General features: G+C 41.9%; 1 protein-coding gene across 16 annotated transcripts in view; it reads left to right on the top strand.

The window, feature by feature from the left end:
- The window catches only part of ANKRD7 (ankyrin repeat domain 7), a 177,643-nt gene that overhangs the window by 108,581 nt on the left and 50,899 nt on the right, over nucleotides 1-18,163 (top strand). For all 16 annotated transcript variants that reach the window (XR_012903781.1, XR_012903785.1, XR_012903776.1 and 13 more), the window contains 6 exons: nucleotides 2,234-2,380; nucleotides 4,593-5,549; nucleotides 9,310-9,462; nucleotides 10,554-10,729; nucleotides 10,996-11,089; nucleotides 15,753-15,830. Coding sequence is in view for 12 of the 16 variants with exons in the window: in XM_075929155.1 (XP_075785270.1) it covers nucleotides 2,234-2,380; nucleotides 4,593-5,549; nucleotides 9,310-9,462; nucleotides 10,554-10,729; nucleotides 10,996-11,089; nucleotides 15,753-15,830 (1,605 nt within the window). In the remaining 4 variants the exon portion in view is untranslated. The remainder of the gene's footprint in view (nucleotides 1-2,233; nucleotides 2,381-4,592; nucleotides 5,550-9,309; nucleotides 9,463-10,553; nucleotides 10,730-10,995; nucleotides 11,090-15,752; nucleotides 15,831-18,163) is intronic.

Raw genomic sequence — 18,163 nt, forward strand, 5'->3', positions numbered from 1 at the left:
AATAACTTGTTCATCAGAGAGGACTGTTTTTATTGGTATAGTGTCAGATATAATCTAAAATTGTCCCAACTAGTTGAACTTAAAAAATCCATGGCAGAGAATATTGAGAATATTACTTTCAATTGGAAATGTCATTCATTTAATTTATTTTTTTATCTTATTTTCTGAAAACACACAGAAATTTTGTATGTTTCTAATTGGCATGTCAGTTCCAATCTTCGCTTAATATTAACAATTTTTTTTAAAAAAAAAGCAAAACATATAAAGCTACAAATTCACAGTTTCTATTTCTGACAGATAGTTGATAAGCCAATGCTTTACTGTAGAATTTATTATTCTTATTTTATAAGAGCTTCATTGACTATTTCAGATATGATAATTAAGCTGTTTAAACAGTCATATGTACACAATGTATATAAGACAGCTGTCTGCACGTAATCTCATGGATCATTAGGCTTGACCGACTTATAACCTTCAATGTTGAAATGTATTTAACACATTAAGGCTTCTTTACCATTGAGCATTCTTAAGTTCAGCCTGCATACCAACTTATCCTCAAAACATTATTCCCCATTGCAATTTTTGGGACTTGTCATCTCTAGAGAAACTTACTATGCTAATAACAATGTGGTCCTCCTACCACACTAGCAGAACGCATCCTATTCTTAAACATATGAGATTCATATTGTTTTTATTGGAACCTACCAACTACAGGTTGCATCTCCCTGGTCTGGCTCCCTCAGGACCTAACTGGTCCCGGACAAAGGAGTTTTCCTGACCAGGAAATGCCTGGGGAGCAGGGTGCTAGCCTCTCTGCTGGGCTTCTCTTCCCACCTAACTGGCAACATTGCTTTCATCCCCCTAGCTGCAGCAGCCCTGCGGGCTCTTGCAGTTCCACCAGCTGTGGTCTCTGCAGTCTCCCCAGCTCCTCTGGCTGTGGTCCCACCACCCTGTGGACTCCTATGGCCCCGCTGGTTTTCCAGCCCACTGCAAGCTCTGCTGACCTCCCTTTCCCCCATGGGCTATGGCACCCCTGCTAGCTTCCCAGCCCGGCTGGCTATAGTCTGCGGTGCCTTGTGGGCTCCGCTGCCCCACTGGACAGCTCTGCTCCCAGCCGCTGGCAACCTTTGTGCTGGGGCTTTCTAGACCACGGATGTTGCTGGACCAGAGAGACCTGGACCACAGAGGGTTCAACCTGTACCATTTAGATTAGATTTACTTTCAATAGAAATAAATACGAGGTTAGTCTGAACAGTTTCAACTTCTACAAGTTAAATGCAAATGTGGATGGAACTAATATGGTTCGGGTGGTTGTTCTGTTACTGTCCTATGTTGCATAATGAATATTTTGAAATCTCTTAGAATCAATTGTTTCTGGAAGCTATGCCAGGAACTGTATGATAGCTAACCAAAGGGTATCTGAAATGATACAATGGTACCTTGTAGTTGTTGTGAGAAATGCTACACTTCAGCGTACCAGTAAGTATGGCTAGTATGGACACACTCACCTGTATCTGCAAGTTTGACAAAGTCTTGGATTGAGCACAAATATATAAATCTCATTTCAGCAAAGCACTATTGTGCACAGCATTTAAGTATGTACATTTAAGCACATAGCTAAGTCCTACTGAAATCAAGTTGCTGTACATTTTGCAGTTTAGTATCTGAACTAAATTCAGATTTTCAATATTTGAACTAAATTCTGTTCTAACATAACTGGGTAGTGATATTAAGAACCTGACTTAGCGGGATCTCAGTTAAAGCTCCAAGACTGCAAATGCAATTATTTGTGTATTTTCTGTGACAATCCAGAGTTGAATCAGTAATTGCTGCAGGTGCAGTAACTATATTTGCAACTTTAAGCCCACAATTTGGGGACATGTTTTTGAAAATGTGTAGCTATGTTTACTGGTGACTAGTTTCATCTTGCAGGAAAATTTTATTACAAAAAAGAGTTTTTCTTATTGTCTTGGGGTGATCTAAATTGGAAATTCTTTCCATATTACTGTTAAAAGTATGTCAGTTAAAAACAATATTAAACTCTGTCTTTGCAAGATGGACTTCCATCATATATACATCCTAAGGAAGCTGATGTATCCCAAAGAGGTGTTCTTTGGGCACATGTACAGAAACTCTTTTTCTATGGGTGAGAAAACCATGATGAAAAGGACAATTATTATTGTATCTAGTGTATTTTTCCAATATTAAAATGTTTAAAATATGTTTGTGTTAGGTTGAAGAAGAGCGTAATGAAACCCAGAGACAGCTCTCTCAAGAACAGAGTGCTAGAGCTCTACAAGAGGGTATTTTGAACAGCCATCTTTGGAGACAGAAAGAAATAGAAGAAGAAACTAAAAGAACTGTAGCTAAGAGTTCAGAAGTAAGCAATGTTATGTCCAGTTCAAGTAAAATTATACAATGTTCAATATTAAGTATAAACAAAAGATGTTTTGCTTATTGTGTTGGCTTAAAATGAAATCCTTTGCCAGAATATTTACAATATATGAAAGTTATATATATTTTAAACATTGCTATCTTTGTTTGTTTTGCTTCCGAATTGTAAATTGATATGCTGTGAATCCACAGAAACCATCAAATACTCTTAGAAATTTTTTAAAATAAAAATAACACTTTTCTCAACTTAGGTCATCTGCTTATTTTTCTGCCAATATTCTGAAATGTTTTCTTTTATTATTATTATTATTATTATTATTTATTATTATTTATTTTATTACTTTTGCTAGCAGTGCAAAGCTAAGGGTGATTGATCTTGATTTTTTTCTGCCTCTGGTACTATCTATCATACTAGATAACAGAGTTCCCATTTGAGTTCCTTACTAATGGTAGTGATGAGAAAACAGCTGTTTTTTGTAAACAGAGCAAATTTAATATAGAAACTATTGAGAGACAAAAGTAGAATCCATCAACACCATTTTTAAAGTCACTTTTGAAACAGTAACATCTTCAAAATAATATGATTACATTTAACATGCCTGAGGCTATCACAATAAGAAACTTTTTGGCAGTTTTACCCCAACTTTTAATTTGTATTGCTTCCTCACCATATGTCAGGGGGCTGCCCCTCCCCTACCCCCTCGGGGGGTGCCGCCCATGTCCGGGGCATAGTTTAGACCACTCGGGCCTAGTCTTAAAGTACGCTGCCCCTGTATTAGGGGAAATATGGCCAACTGGCCTAGTCTCACAGTACGCTGCCCCTGTATTAGGGGATCTATGGCCCACTGGCCTAGTCTTAAAGTATGATGCCCCTGTCTCAGGGGATATACAGCCTCCCGGCCTAGTCCTTTGTATGCAGGCTCTGAGGCCTAGTCCTTCAGCCGAGCCCCAACTCGCTAGGGTTCAGGGCAGGAGGGGTAGGGGGGACCGGGCCCTCCTTCTCCACCAGGCCCTGACCCAGGGCCCTATCAGTGGCAGGCGGCTCCCACCACTGGCTCGGCGGGGGTTCCTCCCCGCAACGCGCCGAGCCCTCAGGGGCTTTTCCAGCTCCCTGCCCTGGGTCACTTCCTACCCCTTTCCCCCGGCCTGTAGTGGTCCTGCCTGTTGGTGTGAGTTGGGTGGTGGTAGCGGCACCTCCCAAGTCAGCGTCAGGATTTGTGGTGGCAGGTCCGGTGCCTGGGTCGCAGGGGGCTGGCTGGCGGCTCCGTCGTTGGGGTCAAGCCCGGCTTGGGCCTGGCAGCGGCACGTCCAGTGGTCCGGACAACTCCCTCTCTGGCAGTCTGGTCTGCAACTCGGGAGGTTGGGTGCTAGCTCCGGATCCGATGGCGATCTGCCCCTTCTGAGCAGGCCTGCAGCCTTTTATACCTTGGCTCCCCTGGGAGCATGCCTAGTACGGCTGTGTGGTTTCCCTGGGCTTGAGTGCGGGGCGGGGCTGCCCCGTAACCCCATACTATCCAAAATTCTCAATAAAGTACATGAATATCCTTCTTCAGAGCAAAAGAGATTACATATGTAGTTGTGTCTGGTATTTGATGATTATCTGAGTACAATATACTCTTAGAATGATTGGAAGACTACATACCTAAGCAGCATATGGGAAAGAAGAAAGAGGGAAGAAACATGAAGGATACATGGAAAAACCACACTTTAATGGCAAGATAATACATAAAGTTAAAATACATAGGACATATTTTCAAATAGAAGTCAGAAAAGGAGCTAATAAATAAGGAAGTTAGTACACATTGATTCAGGAGGTATAGATTCTGTTGCTGATTCTCCAAATGGGATAACAAGCCTAAATCACTTTTTTTTTTTTTTTATGGAATACTGTAACACTGTCCTATGTTTTCAAGGATTTATATTATTTTTTATATAAAAAAGAAACTTTAATGTGACTTACTGATTTGGTTGCTGCATGGTATCTTATAGTTCCTCTGAGTTCATTCACTGACAGATAAAATAAATTCAGAGCCTTTTCAACCAATTAGACTGTAATTTATAACACTATTTTAAGTAAATCAAATTTGATTAGTAGAAAACATAATATGCAAGTTTGTTTTCAGTTTTTTGAAATTTAATTCCTCTCTTTCTTTCTGTCCCCCTCTCACCTCTATGTTTATATGTTCTCAATTACTCAGGTACCTGATAATCATGGCAGAGAAAAAGATCTGTTACACAAAAATCAGATACTGCAAGATGAAATTGCTATACTAAGACTAGAGCTTGATCAAATAAGAATTCGGCACCAGGAGGAAGAAACCAAATATTTAGAAGAAAATGAGGTTCTGAAAGAAAAAAATGAAGATCTTAAGAAGGAGCTAAAACTAAATGAGGAGGCTTTGACACAAACAGTTTTTCAGTACAATGGACAGCTGAATGTATTAAAGACAGAATCTGCAATGCTAACTTCCAAAATAGAGCATGCAAAAGAAAATAAAGATAGGCTGGAGACAGAGATGGAATCATTCCGTTCCCGTCTAAATTCTGCTGTTCAAGAACTCGAATGCTGTCACAAATCAAAAAATGATGTTGAACGAATGCTACAAAGAGAGCGTGATGAGTGGCTTCGTTTGCAAGACAAGCTCAATCATGACCTCTCCAATCTGCGAGATACCAACAATAGTTTGTCTCAACAGCTTAGTAAAGTTGAAAGTAAAGCTAACAGTCTAGAAAATGAACTTCACCATGCAACACACACACTTAGAGAAAAAACTTTGCTTTTAGAAAGCGCCCAAAGAGATCTAAATCATGCACAATGTCAGGCAAAGGAACATGATCATGCTCGACAAATTGAGAAGGATCAAATGAGCAAATATATTGTAAAACAGGAATCTATGCAAGAACGATTAGCACAACTTCAAAGTGAAAATGTCTTACTCCGGCAGCAACTGGAAGATATGCAAAACAAGGGGATCATCAAAGAAAAAGTAGTGAGTGATGTCCAAGACAAATTTAGCGATATATTCAGTAAACTTAGAGCTGATACTGAAAAGCAAATTCATATGATGGAAGAGAGAAATAAAGAATTAATCACAAAATGTAATAATTTAAGGGAGCAAATCTTTAAATATGAAACAGAGAAAGTAGAAAGAGAGGTAAGTGTAAAAATTTCAAACAGTGATTTGAATTTTACGATTTATTCACTAAAGTCACGTCACACTAGAAAACTGTCAAAATTATTAAATTTGACTTAAGAACTCCTAATTTTGACAAATTCGAACTAGTGTGCCCTCACTACAGGGAAGCATCAAAGTAGTCAGAGGCTCCGTCAATGTGGACATGTTACCTTGGACGTAGAGCCCCAGGAAGCACTCTGGGGAGCTGAGGAAGCTTCCCGGAGGCCAGTAAGTTTGAATTAGCAGCACCGGAACATCCACACTGCTGCTACTTTGAAATTACTATTTCAGAATTAGCATTACTCCTGATGAAAAGCAGGAGTTCAGAGTTCAAATTTTCGGCCTGTTATTTTGAAATAATAGGCTTGATAGTGTGGAAACACCACTTATATATTTGACTTGGGTGGCGGGGGGTAGCGGCTATTTCAAAATAGCCGCTCCCCCGTAGTGTAGTGTAGACCCAGGCTAAAGGTCCCATAATAAAGTTTAAAATTAACCTTTGTAAAATTTTAAAATATACCATTTGGAAAAATGTAATTGAATACATTATTTTCAGGGGAATGCACTTCCTGGATTTTGGTTGTTGTTTTTTTCTTGGAATTATAGTTTGTGGCAGATATATCCATCTCTGGTTTCCATTTTGTCTGTTCTGCTCAGAGGATTTGGGCAATGACTTCAGAATTCAGACTCTTCAAAGATAAACCATTTTGTCTACAAGTGTGGTCTCTTTTCAGGGTTTTGTTTTGTCTTGTTTGTTTTTTGGGGGGTGTGGGTTGATTGGTTGGTTAGTTTTTGTTTTTTTCCTACTGTTATTTGTGCATCATGGAATGGAAGGTAACACTTGCCAAACAATTTAAGAAGTTCCAGGTAGCATTAGACTGGAGTGGCATGGAACAAAGGAAAACCAGAGAGGCAAAAAATTAGAAGGGAGGAAGTGAGTTATTAGGTCAGAGAAGAATACTGGAGAAATAAGAGAAGCAAAAGATTAAGAATCTGAACACGAGAGATTAAACTAGATTTGGGCATGGGTGGAAATCAATTGAGAATCAAAGGTAGATAATTGATGAGAGAATTGGGCGGAGAGGAGAATATGCTGGCAATCTGAAATCTAGTCACCTTCATAAATAATTCATAGGGGTAGCCCAGTTAGTCTGTATCTGGAAAAACCCAGTTACAGATGTGAAGAGCGGCGAGGAGTCCTGTGGCACCTTATAGACTAACTGAAGTGTAGGAGCATAAGCTTTCATGGGCAAAGACCCACTTTGTCAGATGCATGACCCACATTCGTCAGATGTGATGAAGAAGTGGTTTGTGCCCACGAAAGCTCTTGATGCTATCTACATGTTTTGTTAATCTCTAAGGTGCTGCAAGACTATTTGTTGTTTTTTAAGGTTCTTCATAAATGAGTTTGTTTCAAGTATTATAGGTTGAAACTCCGTAATCTGGACATCCATGGTCTGGTCCAGAAATACCCCTGGTCCAGCATCCTTGGGTGTTTCCCTTATAACGCTCACAGGATAAGCTGCTGGGCTGGGGCCAGGAGCTTTGCCAAACTAGGGTGCCGAGACAAGTCCCGGGGCAGCAGAGTCACCAGGAGGAGTGCAGAGTCCCCAGTCTCTAGGGGGTAGGGGGAAGTGGCGCACAACTGCTGGAGGGAGTACAGAGTCCCCAGGGCCATGGTGATGGTGCTGGGGAAAGCACAGAGGAGCACAGAACCCCCCCAAGTGTTGGTTTTTGACTAGATTTTTAAAATTTTCTAATAAAAAACTCCAGGGCTTCCGGGAGGAGCACGGAACTGCTGGGTGGAATGCACAGCCGCAGGCAGCAATGGGACTGCTAAGGGGAATATGGCATCCCCCAGGCAGAAGCAAAGCTGCTGGGTGGAGCATGAAGACCCAGGTGGATGCAGGGTGCCGGAAGGAGCACAGAGCCACCAGGCAATAGTGGAGCCCAGAGCAGAGAAAGCAGAGCCCCTGGAAGCAGTGAGTCTCCACCAGAGAGAGTAGAGCTCCAGACGGCAGTGGAGTCCTGAGCCACTGCAAGGAGAGCAGAGCCCCGGGCTGAAGCTGTGACCTCCCCTGGTCCGGCAAATTCCTTGGTCTGGGACCAGTTGGGTCCCCAGGGTGCCAGACCAGGGAGGTACAACCTCCATTATCAATTCAAGCTTCTCACACTGTTTTTTTGTTTTTCCACTGAGATTCAAGCATGTTTTTACTCTTTTGTGGCTGTATGGGAGACTGAACAAAAAAAGGGAAAGTGAATGACTGAATAGGAAAACAGCTAAAACTAACCATAACCAAAGTGCTTGTAAATGCACAGGAGAGAAAATTATTTCTGAGCAGAAGCCAGCAAAAGTCTGTGTACATCTGAGATCCTATTTAAGCCCTCAGAATTGGAATTTAAGTGATGCAAAAGCCATATGTTGGCCATCCGTAGTGGGGTGAACTACACTTAAAGTAAACAAACAATCTTTGAGAGAACTACTTTTATCCTGTATTCTCTTTCTGTTGTAGTCTTTTTACGTGCTATGCATAAGAAGATTACATGAAAATTTTCCAGAGTTGTTATTTTTAAGTTGGCAATGTTCTTTCAGACATTTTCTCCTATCTCTTGTCTTTTTGAAAATAAACCTTGAATGGCAGCCATTCTTAGGTAGATTTCTGCCCTAAGTTTCCTGCTTCTAGGAAGTTATTGATACTCTGAAATTGCATTTACCTTTATGTATTAAGATGCCAGAAATTCTGAAATGGTCAGGTGTTTAAGGTGTTTAAGTCCTACTTAATGACTAATTTGTCAAGGTTACTTAAAAGAAAAAAAATCACAGCAGGGCAGTTAGCCACTTTATCCTGGAGTCTTTTTTATAGGTCTTAAATGCTAAGTTAAAATAATAGATTCCATCAGGAGATGCTAAGAATAACCTGAGTTACCCAGATTTTAAGTACAATATGTCCGTGTGGAAAGGGGCTATATTGTTCTAAAATAAGCTGGTAGAAAAATTAGAAGATTTTGATATGACACACTCTTTTTTTTGTGGAAACCTCAGGAGAATTTTAAAATGTGAAGCTTTTTTCTTTAGTGGACTGGGAAACCTAGAGAAAGGAATAGTGAAGGGATTGTGAATATGAAGTGATGACTCATGTTTTTTATAACCAACGAGGTCACTAATTGCTCAGAAAATTTGTGAACAATCTCAATGTCCTGGTAAGGAAGAAAATAAAGATTGGTATCTGGTTTAAAAAAATAAATTAAGCGCTAAATATCCTAATTATGCACTCATTCAAACTGTGTCTTTTATGCCTAAATGGAGAAACCTGTATTTTGGTATGTCTTTAAAAAAACAAAACAAAACCAGAATTAACATTGAAAACGTTATGTATAAGTCCTTTCTTACATCACTGGAACGACCAAAACCCTTTCTTTTTACATTACCACAAGCCAAAGACACTCCATAAACATCCTGAACAATCTAAAACATTTAAACTCTCTAGGAATGGCAATCTATATTCATTGGCACCAGCTGTCCAACTATCTTGGATTGACGATGGTCAGGTAGGAGGAAGCTTACAGCTATTTAGGTGCATCACGAGCAGATGTAATTGTTTACCATTTGATGCGCTCCTGAATAGATCAATTGAGCTATATAACCTAACAAATCAAATAATATATTTAAATCCTGGTCTGGATTCTTCATACTAAGTTTATAGCAATTTTTAATATTGTCCTAAATATATTTCATTAGAGTACAGTAAGACAACTGCAGCAAGAACTTGCTGATGCTCTTAAAAAGCAATCAATGTCAGAAGCTTCACTTGAGGTTACAACACGTTATCGTAATGACCTGGAAGAGGACAAACTACATTTGCAAAAGGAAATAGACAAGATTAAAACCAAGGTATACAAAATCTATTCACTTCATACAGTGGCAAATCGGTGGTTGGTTCATTGATTGTACAAATGGTAAAAAACATGACCTGTTCTGCTTATTTTGAGAATAATAGCAATACATTTGTATTCTTAAATTAATTTACTCTTATACACAAATGGATATTAGGAATGTCCCAAGTAATTCATGAAACTAAATGGAATCTTTCTCTCTAGGAGTCTGTTTCAAAGATAATAATAGCATATTTCAAATATAAGTATATCTACTGTCTGTCTTTGTCACATATAATCAAAAGCTGATTTCTGTTGCTGCTGTTTTGTTGATGGTTTGTCACAACAGTCACCTTGTGGTCAAACAGGTACACCTTTCTTTGATTTTAATCTTATGAGGGAAGGTAATACCTTGTCCTCTAATAGTAACTTTATTTTCACCATTATGGTCATGCTAACGACTTGGAACAAAATGAGAGACCACAAAATTGGCCTTTTAAAATTTTCATATTTTTTCTTTAAATGTAAAGTAATTGGATAGTTCAGTTGGGTTCTGGTTTATAACATGAATTTTGCTTCTCTAAGCACTCAAGAAAAATGTTCTGCAAGATGTCTGTCCTCATAGCAATAAGTACTCTGGCTCTGCCTCAGACTGAGGTGTGGAGAAATGGGGCAGCTTTGGAAGTTCATTTCACATGTATCTTCAGTCCTCTTTACCACACTTCTAGTCTTGGAAGTACAGGTAGCTCTGGAAGCGAGAAAGAGATGCATATTTGTGCTAAAATCTAGCTTCTCTCCAGCCAGTTCCAAAGTGCTCTTTGCAGGCAAGGAGAACAGGACCAATGACAGTTTCCCTTTTTTAAGGAATTAGGTTATGGGACAAATTGGAGAGGTGCAATATGGGTCTGGTAAGGTCAGTTTGGAGAATGTTGCAGTAATAACTGAGGAAGAAGGTAAGGCATGGATAAGGCTTTCAGATCTGGACAGAATATAAAGGAAATGGGCCAGGGATTTATTTAAAATAAATGTGTATGTACACGAAGTTGAATTTTCATCTGAAATTCCACAGTGATTTAAATGTCAGTTATCTTCAATTCGATTTGTTTACAGCTTCAAGAATCAGAAGATCAGTATATTCAGTCTGAACGACATGTTCATGATTTGAAGAATGCATTGGACGGTAAGGAACGAGAAGTGAATGCTTCTTCACAGAAATTGCAAGACCTTCTAATAGCATCCTCTGGAACAAATAATGCTATAAAACAACTGGAAGAACATATACAAAGGTAAGAAAATGGCCAATATGTTGAAACCAGGCTTTATTTTTAAAATATGGCCAGAAATAGGAAGATTGTTGAAGAATTAAAGAATTCTTCAACAACAATAGGAAGAATTAAATACTAAATGCAATTTTTAAATGAGGTTTAGATCATTAACTTCTTATGTAAATGATTATTTCAAAGCAATTTTAAAGTTTTTTTTGCTCTTATGGTTTTAGAGACTTGTCCAGAAAATTTATTGTTACATATTAAAAAGTATATTTGCTTTTAAGACTTGAAATTGAAAATGCCAGACTAGAAGCTACAACCAAACAGCAAACAAGCAGAATTGAGGTACTTCAGAAAGATCTGCAGGATTCTGCTTCCGTAAGTCACCCACAGGCTTAACTTTCTTGTGAGTTTATTGCATCTGTTCATTAAAGCTGGGAATTGTAAATGAGCGTAAGGGAAATAGATTCTCAATTTTGATGGAGCCATGCCCTTATGAAAATCCCAGTCTAATATAGCTAGGTTTTTGGTGTTGGAGAATTTTGAGACTGCATTATTATAATAAATTTGACTATTTATTAGTTTCAATTTGATATATTTTATTATTAATACTAATGCGAATGTCTAAGACTTTAAATCAGAAAAGTTTTCAAACATTCATTAATTAAACATGAATATAGTTAAAAACATTTAACAAGCTAACCAATTGAAATTCCCTTGGGATTTTGATGACACAATACTTCCAGCACTAGTTTGATGATGCTAAGTTATATAATCAGAACCTATGAATAGAATTATATCTCCTGTATTATATGTCAGCTTCTCAGATTTTAATGATTTCATGAGTAGGATTTTTAAAGAACTCAAAAGGTATACATATGCAATTAATAGATAAATAACACATGAATAGAAAAGAAAAATCATTTTTAGGTTGTTAGCTGATTTAATAAGAAGAGGTTGGTTTTGCTGGGTATAGCTGCTTTACCATTTGTTTCCTAATACTGTATTTAGTGACGTGCAATAAACAACAAAGTTGGATCCTTGTGGTACCATTTGCAATATTTTTTATGAGATTTTGACTTTACAGGTATCCTTTTGTTTGATACATTTTTCTTGTTTAAGATACATTGTTTTATAGGATAATTTTACCATACTTGCCAATAGCCCATCATAAGACAGGATTTTTCAAGGAACCTGGAAATCATAAGACAGGTGTGTCTTCGTGGGGATCGAGTGTCTCCCTGCCCCACCTCTTCGCCCTGCCCTCGGATCTCTCTTCCACGTCCTATTCCCTTTCTATCTTGGTCTTCTCTCCTGAGCATCCGGTCTCTCGCTCCGTCTCTCTCTCTCTCACCTCCTCCTGCTGCCTCCCCCTCCCTCTCTCTCAGCTTTCGTCTGCCTCCTGCCTCTCTCTCCATCTCTCTCTTTCTCTTCTCCCCCTCCTGCCTCTTGCTCTCTCTATCTCTCTCTCTCCGCCTCCTCTCTGCTTTCCTCTCGTTCTCCTCAGCTTTCCTCTCTGTCTCCTCCGCTCTCCTCCGCCTCCTCCGCCTCCTCTGTCTCCTCCGCTCTCCTCCACCTCCCCTCTGTCTCTTCCGCTCTCCTCTCTGCCTCCTCTCTATCTCCTCCGCTTCCTCTTTGTCTCCTCCGCTTTCCTCCTTTTGAATCTGGCACTCTTTCTTGACGTCAGAGAGGCACGCTCGTCCAGGCCCCACCCCTTGGCCGTGTACGTCACTGCCCCGTCCCCCTCCGCCTCCCGCCATAGTGCTCCGCTGACTTCTGTGCCACTCAACCTGGCCGCCGCGCGGGAGCAAGCAGCACAAACAGCTGTTTGGGCTCCGTGATCCCTATGCAGCACGGGGATCGGTGCTGCTTGAGTGCAGGGTGGATCGCCCTCGCCACCGTGGGGTGATCCTGCCCCGTCACACGGCGCTCAATGCTCCTCTCCGTCTACTGATCAATGCCACGCGCCGCTCAGAGGCAGCAGAAAACTTTATAGAGGCACAGGCGCCGCTCAGAAGCAACAGAGAACATTACAGCATTACAGAGGCATTACAGCGTGACAGAGCCACAGACATTGGGCTTTTATATATATGATACTTCTTCCTCAAAGATAGACCTTTTGTCACAAAGTTGTATAGCTCCCTGTTTTGGACTATTTGTAAATTGAGAAGAAATGCTAGCAGAAACAAGCTATTCCAAGAAGAATTAGTCTCTATATTCACAGTCTGTTTCAATTATGGGAGAAGATTCTATCACTGGAATCAGTGAGAAGTAGTTTGGGGGGTGGGAAGAAGATACCATTAAACTTTTCCTGGGCATACTGTGGAAGAGATTTTATATGTAATGGACAGTGTTTCCGCTAAGATTTTTCATCCACGAGCAGAGTGAGTTTGTCTTTCACACCAATAATGAGGTCATGTGTGCTTGTTCAGCTGTGTGCCACTGTGATGCCACTCCGCAAGATACTCTTCCAGCACAGAGACCCCAAGCACAGCTGTGGGAAACCCTCCAGCGATGGGAGTTCCACATAGCCTACTTCATCCATCTAAAGAGTTTATATCTTCTAAGGGTTCAGGGCTGGAAGCTGTGGCCAGGGCCACGTAGTGGCTACCCAAAGCTAGAGCTGGGCTGTGGTGCAGCTGTTCCTGAGGCTGGGGCCCCCTGAATATCTCTTTCCTCCCTCCTGCACCTCTCTTCCGCCTCTCAGGGCTCTCTCCTCTCCCCCTCCCCCTGCTCCCCCGCAGCTCTGTGTTGGCTTCCCCCCTCCCACTTCCCACATGTCACTGCTTCATCCCCAGTACCTCTCTCCCTGCAAATCCTGGGCACTGGCAGCAGCTTCCCTCTGCCCCAGGTGGGGACTCACAGCCAGCCCTGCAAGAAGCAACCTGGGGCAGCCACTTCCCTGGGCACAGCTTCCAGCCCTGAGCCCCTAGAAGATATAAACCATTTAGGTGGATGGAGTAGGCTCTGCAGAACTCCCATTGCTGGAGGGCTTCCCACAACTGGAGTGTGGGTGATCACGTGCTATCTTGTTTGTTGATATAAAATACGGTGAACATATTGTCCATCTGTTATACTGCACATCTGCTTTGGAAATGAGAGGAGAAAGCTTGGCACATGAGGTGGACCGCTCTGAGTTGTCTGACTTGGATGTGGAGGGAAATCTCCAGTTTCAACAGTCCCTGGGTTATTATAATGCCTAGGTGCACCCCCCCACACACACACCTTCTACATGTCCAGCCACCAGTGGAGCAACTTGAGCATGTAGGGAGAAATCATCACCACCGTGTCCAGGCTGTCATGGGTTGGCAGATATAATGTTGTGAGTCACTAGTGGATGGGCCTGAATCTTAATCTGGCATGTGGGATCACATACATAAGGTCAGGAGCCTCTTGTATCAGAAGATGCTCATGAAGAGGGCCCTTGAAGAGGGACAGGTACGGGGGTGGAACGAGGAATGAGTAGAACTGGATAGAATATCCCACTTCTACCCTGAGGAGTACCCATTGATCTAAGGTAGTTTGAGATCATGCACAAAGGAATGAACAGTCCAGAAAGGGAGGAGAAAGATCCAGTATTCTGTCATTGAGCGCACCTTCAAAAGAGTTGTTGGATCCCCAAGAAAGTTGAGGTTGGTGCTGGCAATGTCCGGAAGAGTCACAGGATGGATTCTGTCTGCTGTATCTACTGTTCCTATGCAAATAGTCCTGTTGTGGTCTTGGAGGGTGTGACCATTGTTGGGAGGACTGTGGCTTGAAGTGTGGTGCATAGCAACTCCCAAGAACAGCACCGACCCAGCAGAGACTGCTACATGGAGAGAAGCCTACAGGGACATATGGGCAACCACCTTGCTACCTTCTGGCAGTGCCATGAACTTGGTGCATGACTCCGATGGAAGGGCTTCCTTAAATTTCAGGACTGAACCCAGGAGTTCTAGCTGTATCTACTCAGGATCACCAGTTGGTTTGCATTCCTGAGAATCGGTCCCCTGATCAAATAAACTTTGTGACCAGATAAGTCCAGGCATTTGGCCTCTCGTGCCTTGTTGTTGACCACCTTGATGACCAGTGAGCACAGCTGTGGGTGGGTACAGAGATATTCATACGCTTTTGTGGTCACAAAATATTTTCACTCCATTCCCTTGGCTATAAGGGAGGAGAGATGGGTGTCGACAATGGACACGACAATTAGATTAGACAGTCTTAATCAGAGAAAGTGCTATCCTGCAGTGGACATCTGGCACCAAGATATCAACCATTGGATCCTCTGTTTTTATGCGCACCTCCATTTGGATCTTCATGTTTTTGGTCACCTCATATAATAGGTCCCTCAGAGCCCTGTAGTCCATTGATGGTAGTCCCAATGCCAAAGTTCCAGCCATCACCTTGTTTGGGGAGACTGAGGAGGAGGCCACTGGTGGGACTGTCTGTAGCTGCCCTTGAGTCTCACTGTGTGGCTCTTGCAGAACTAAGGTTTCACATAGCCCCAGGGTGGCACAGAGTGACAGGGCATGCAGAGTTGGCACCAAAGCTGTTACGTGTCTGGGAGGTGGATGTATAACCATGGTGGGTATGAGCAAGGACTGCCTTGAGCCTGATGAAAGGTTCAGAATCTAAAAGTGTCAGTGCAGAGGCCATAAGGGCACTGTAGTATCCTGTGCTGAACCTGGCAAAGTATCCCTGGATTTCTCTGAGGTCTCTGAAGCCCTTTCTGAGTGAGAGGAAGGAACTGAAGATAGGCTGATTGAACAGGATCATATATAGTGCGCCATACCAACATACTCCAGGGGGCTTTGCTACCTACACAACGGGTAGCTGCTAGGGGAAAAATTCTTACAGCTGCACACCCAACTGGAATTGATATGAGAAAGCACTTAAAGAAAAAAATATGACTGGTATGTAATAAAAAGGAAAATATTCTTTGAATATTCTGGGTGCCCTAAAAATATCATTTGTTTCTTTATACCACTTTTCTTTTTTAATTAGATCTGAACTTAAATGTGGAAAGTTACAGATCTGATTTTTTTTTATGTTTGTATAGGTTCATAATCGCCTAGAAGACTTGATAACAGGCTTACAGACAGCAAAAATCAATTTAGAAGAACAGCTAAATCAGCAGGTAAAACTTAAGGCCATATGAATTGTTTAATTTATCTCCTCTTCAAACTATTATAAATGATCCTGGTTTTAGGCAGGAATTAAATAACTGTGTTTTGGTTTGGGAGGCTCTATATGGATGGGAGGAATTGCAAGGTACCTAGAGGAATTTGCATTGGAAACCTTATTATAGACCAAAGTGTCCTAGTAATCACTTCTTTGTATGTTTCTTAAGAGCCATATTATGGGTTTAACCCAGCGTTTCTCAAAGACCCAGGGCGGTCGCGACCTACTTACAGGGGGGTTGCAGCTGCTGGCTTCCCCAGGGTCCTTCACGCCACTTCCGGGAATTCCGGAAGTGTGCTTTCCTCCCACAGCTGTGTAGCATGCGGGCACACTGCGGGAGGGAGTGTCAGCCCCGGAGGAAGAGCATGGCGCCGGCAGCTTCCCTGCTGCACAGTGACTGCAGGAGGGGTGAGTCAAGAGCGAGTGGGGCTTTTTTATTTTCTTTCTTTTTGCTTTCAACTTTGATGGGGGAGGGATGTCATACAAATTCAATGAGCATTTTAGGGGGTTGCAGTATCAAAAAGTTGGACTTCATTTCAGAAGGTTGAGAAAGCTACCAGGGAGAAAGCTGTTCTAGATTTGATCCTAACAAATAGGGAGGAACTGGTTGAGAATTTGAAAGTGGAAGGCAGGTTGTGTGAAAGTGATTGTGAAATCATAGAGTTCACAATTCTAAGGAAGGGTAGAAGGGAGAACAGCAAAATAGAGACAATGGATTTTGGGAAGGCGGATTTTGGTAAGCTCAGAGAGCTGATAGGTAAGGTCCCATGAGAATCGAGATTGAGAGGAAAAACAACTGAGGAGAGTTGGCAGTTTTTCAAAGGGACATTGTTAAGGGCCCAAAAGCAAGCTATTCTGATGTGTCGGAAAGATAGAAAATATGGCAAAAGACCACCTTAGCTTAACCACGAGATCTTGAATGATCTAAAAATAAAAAAGGTGTCATGTAAAAAATGGAAAGTAGGACAAATTACAAAGGATGAATATAGGCAAACAGCACAGGAATGCAGGGGCAAGATTAGAAAGGCAAAGGCACAGAATGAGTTCAAACTAGCTACGGGAATAAAGGGAAACAAGAAGACATTTTATAAATCCATTAGAAGCAAGAGGAAGACCAAGCAGAGGGTAGGCCCACTGGTCAGTGAAGAGGGAGAAACAGTAACAGGAAACTTGGAAATGGCAGAGATGCTCAATGACTTCTTTGTTTCGGTCTTTACCGAGAAGTTTGTAGGAATTTTAGTGGAAAGAGGGTAATTTTAGAAGATAAAATAAAAAAAGAACAAGTTAAAAATCACTGAGGGTATGTCTACACTACAGCACTAATTCGAACTAACTTAATTCGAATTAGTTAATTCGAACTAAGCTAATTCAAACTAGTGCATCTAGACCTAAAAACTAGTTCGAATTAGCGTTTTGTTAATTCGAACTAGCATGTCCACATTGAGTGGACCCTGAACCGAGGTTAAGGATGGCCGGAAGCAGTGCCGGCAGGGCATCAGATTAGGACTTAGAGCGTGGAGCTGCTGTCTCAGGCTAGCCGAGGGCTGTGCTTAAAGGGTCCCGACCCCCACCCCGGACACACAGTTCTCAGGGGTGCCCCGCTTGCAAAGCAGTCCTGGCTTGGATTGCCCAGAGTACCCACACTGGGCACATCACAGCACTCAGCCATCAGCCCGGCTGCACTTGCTTCAGGCTGCCATCCGGGGGAGGGGGGGTCAATCGGAGGGCTGCAGGAGAGGAGCCCGCAGAGCCATCCCAGTCCTCCCCATCGGGGGCTCGTACCCCATTCATCCCTCACCTCCTTCCACTTACCCCTCCCTAGTCCCCCTTCCTGATGTACAAAATAAAGGACACGTGTGTTCAAAAATAGAAACTCTCTTTATTGAACAAAACTCGGGGAGACTGGGAAAAGGAGGTGGGAGAGGGAAAGAGAGAGGGTGGGAGAGGGAAAGAGAGAGGGTGGGAGAGGGGAGGGCAACTAAAATGATCAGGGGTTTGGAACAGGTCCCATATGAAAAGAGGCTAAAGAGACTGGGACTTTTCAGCTTAGAAAAGAGGAGACTGAGGGGGCATATGATAAAGGTCAATAAAAGCATGAGTGGTGTGGAGAGGGTGCATAAAGAAAAGTTCTTCATTAGTTCCCATAATAGAAGGACTAGAGGACACCAAATGAAATGAATGGGTAGCAGGCTTCAAACTAATAACAGAAAGTTCTTCTTCACAAAGCAAATAGTCAACCTGTGGAACTCCTTGCTGCAGGAGGCTGTGAAGGCTACAACTAGAACAGAG

This window comes from Pelodiscus sinensis, chromosome 1 (assembly GCF_049634645.1).
Source record: "Pelodiscus sinensis isolate JC-2024 chromosome 1, ASM4963464v1, whole genome shotgun sequence".
Classification (NCBI taxonomy): domain Eukaryota; kingdom Metazoa; phylum Chordata; order Testudines; family Trionychidae; genus Pelodiscus; species Pelodiscus sinensis.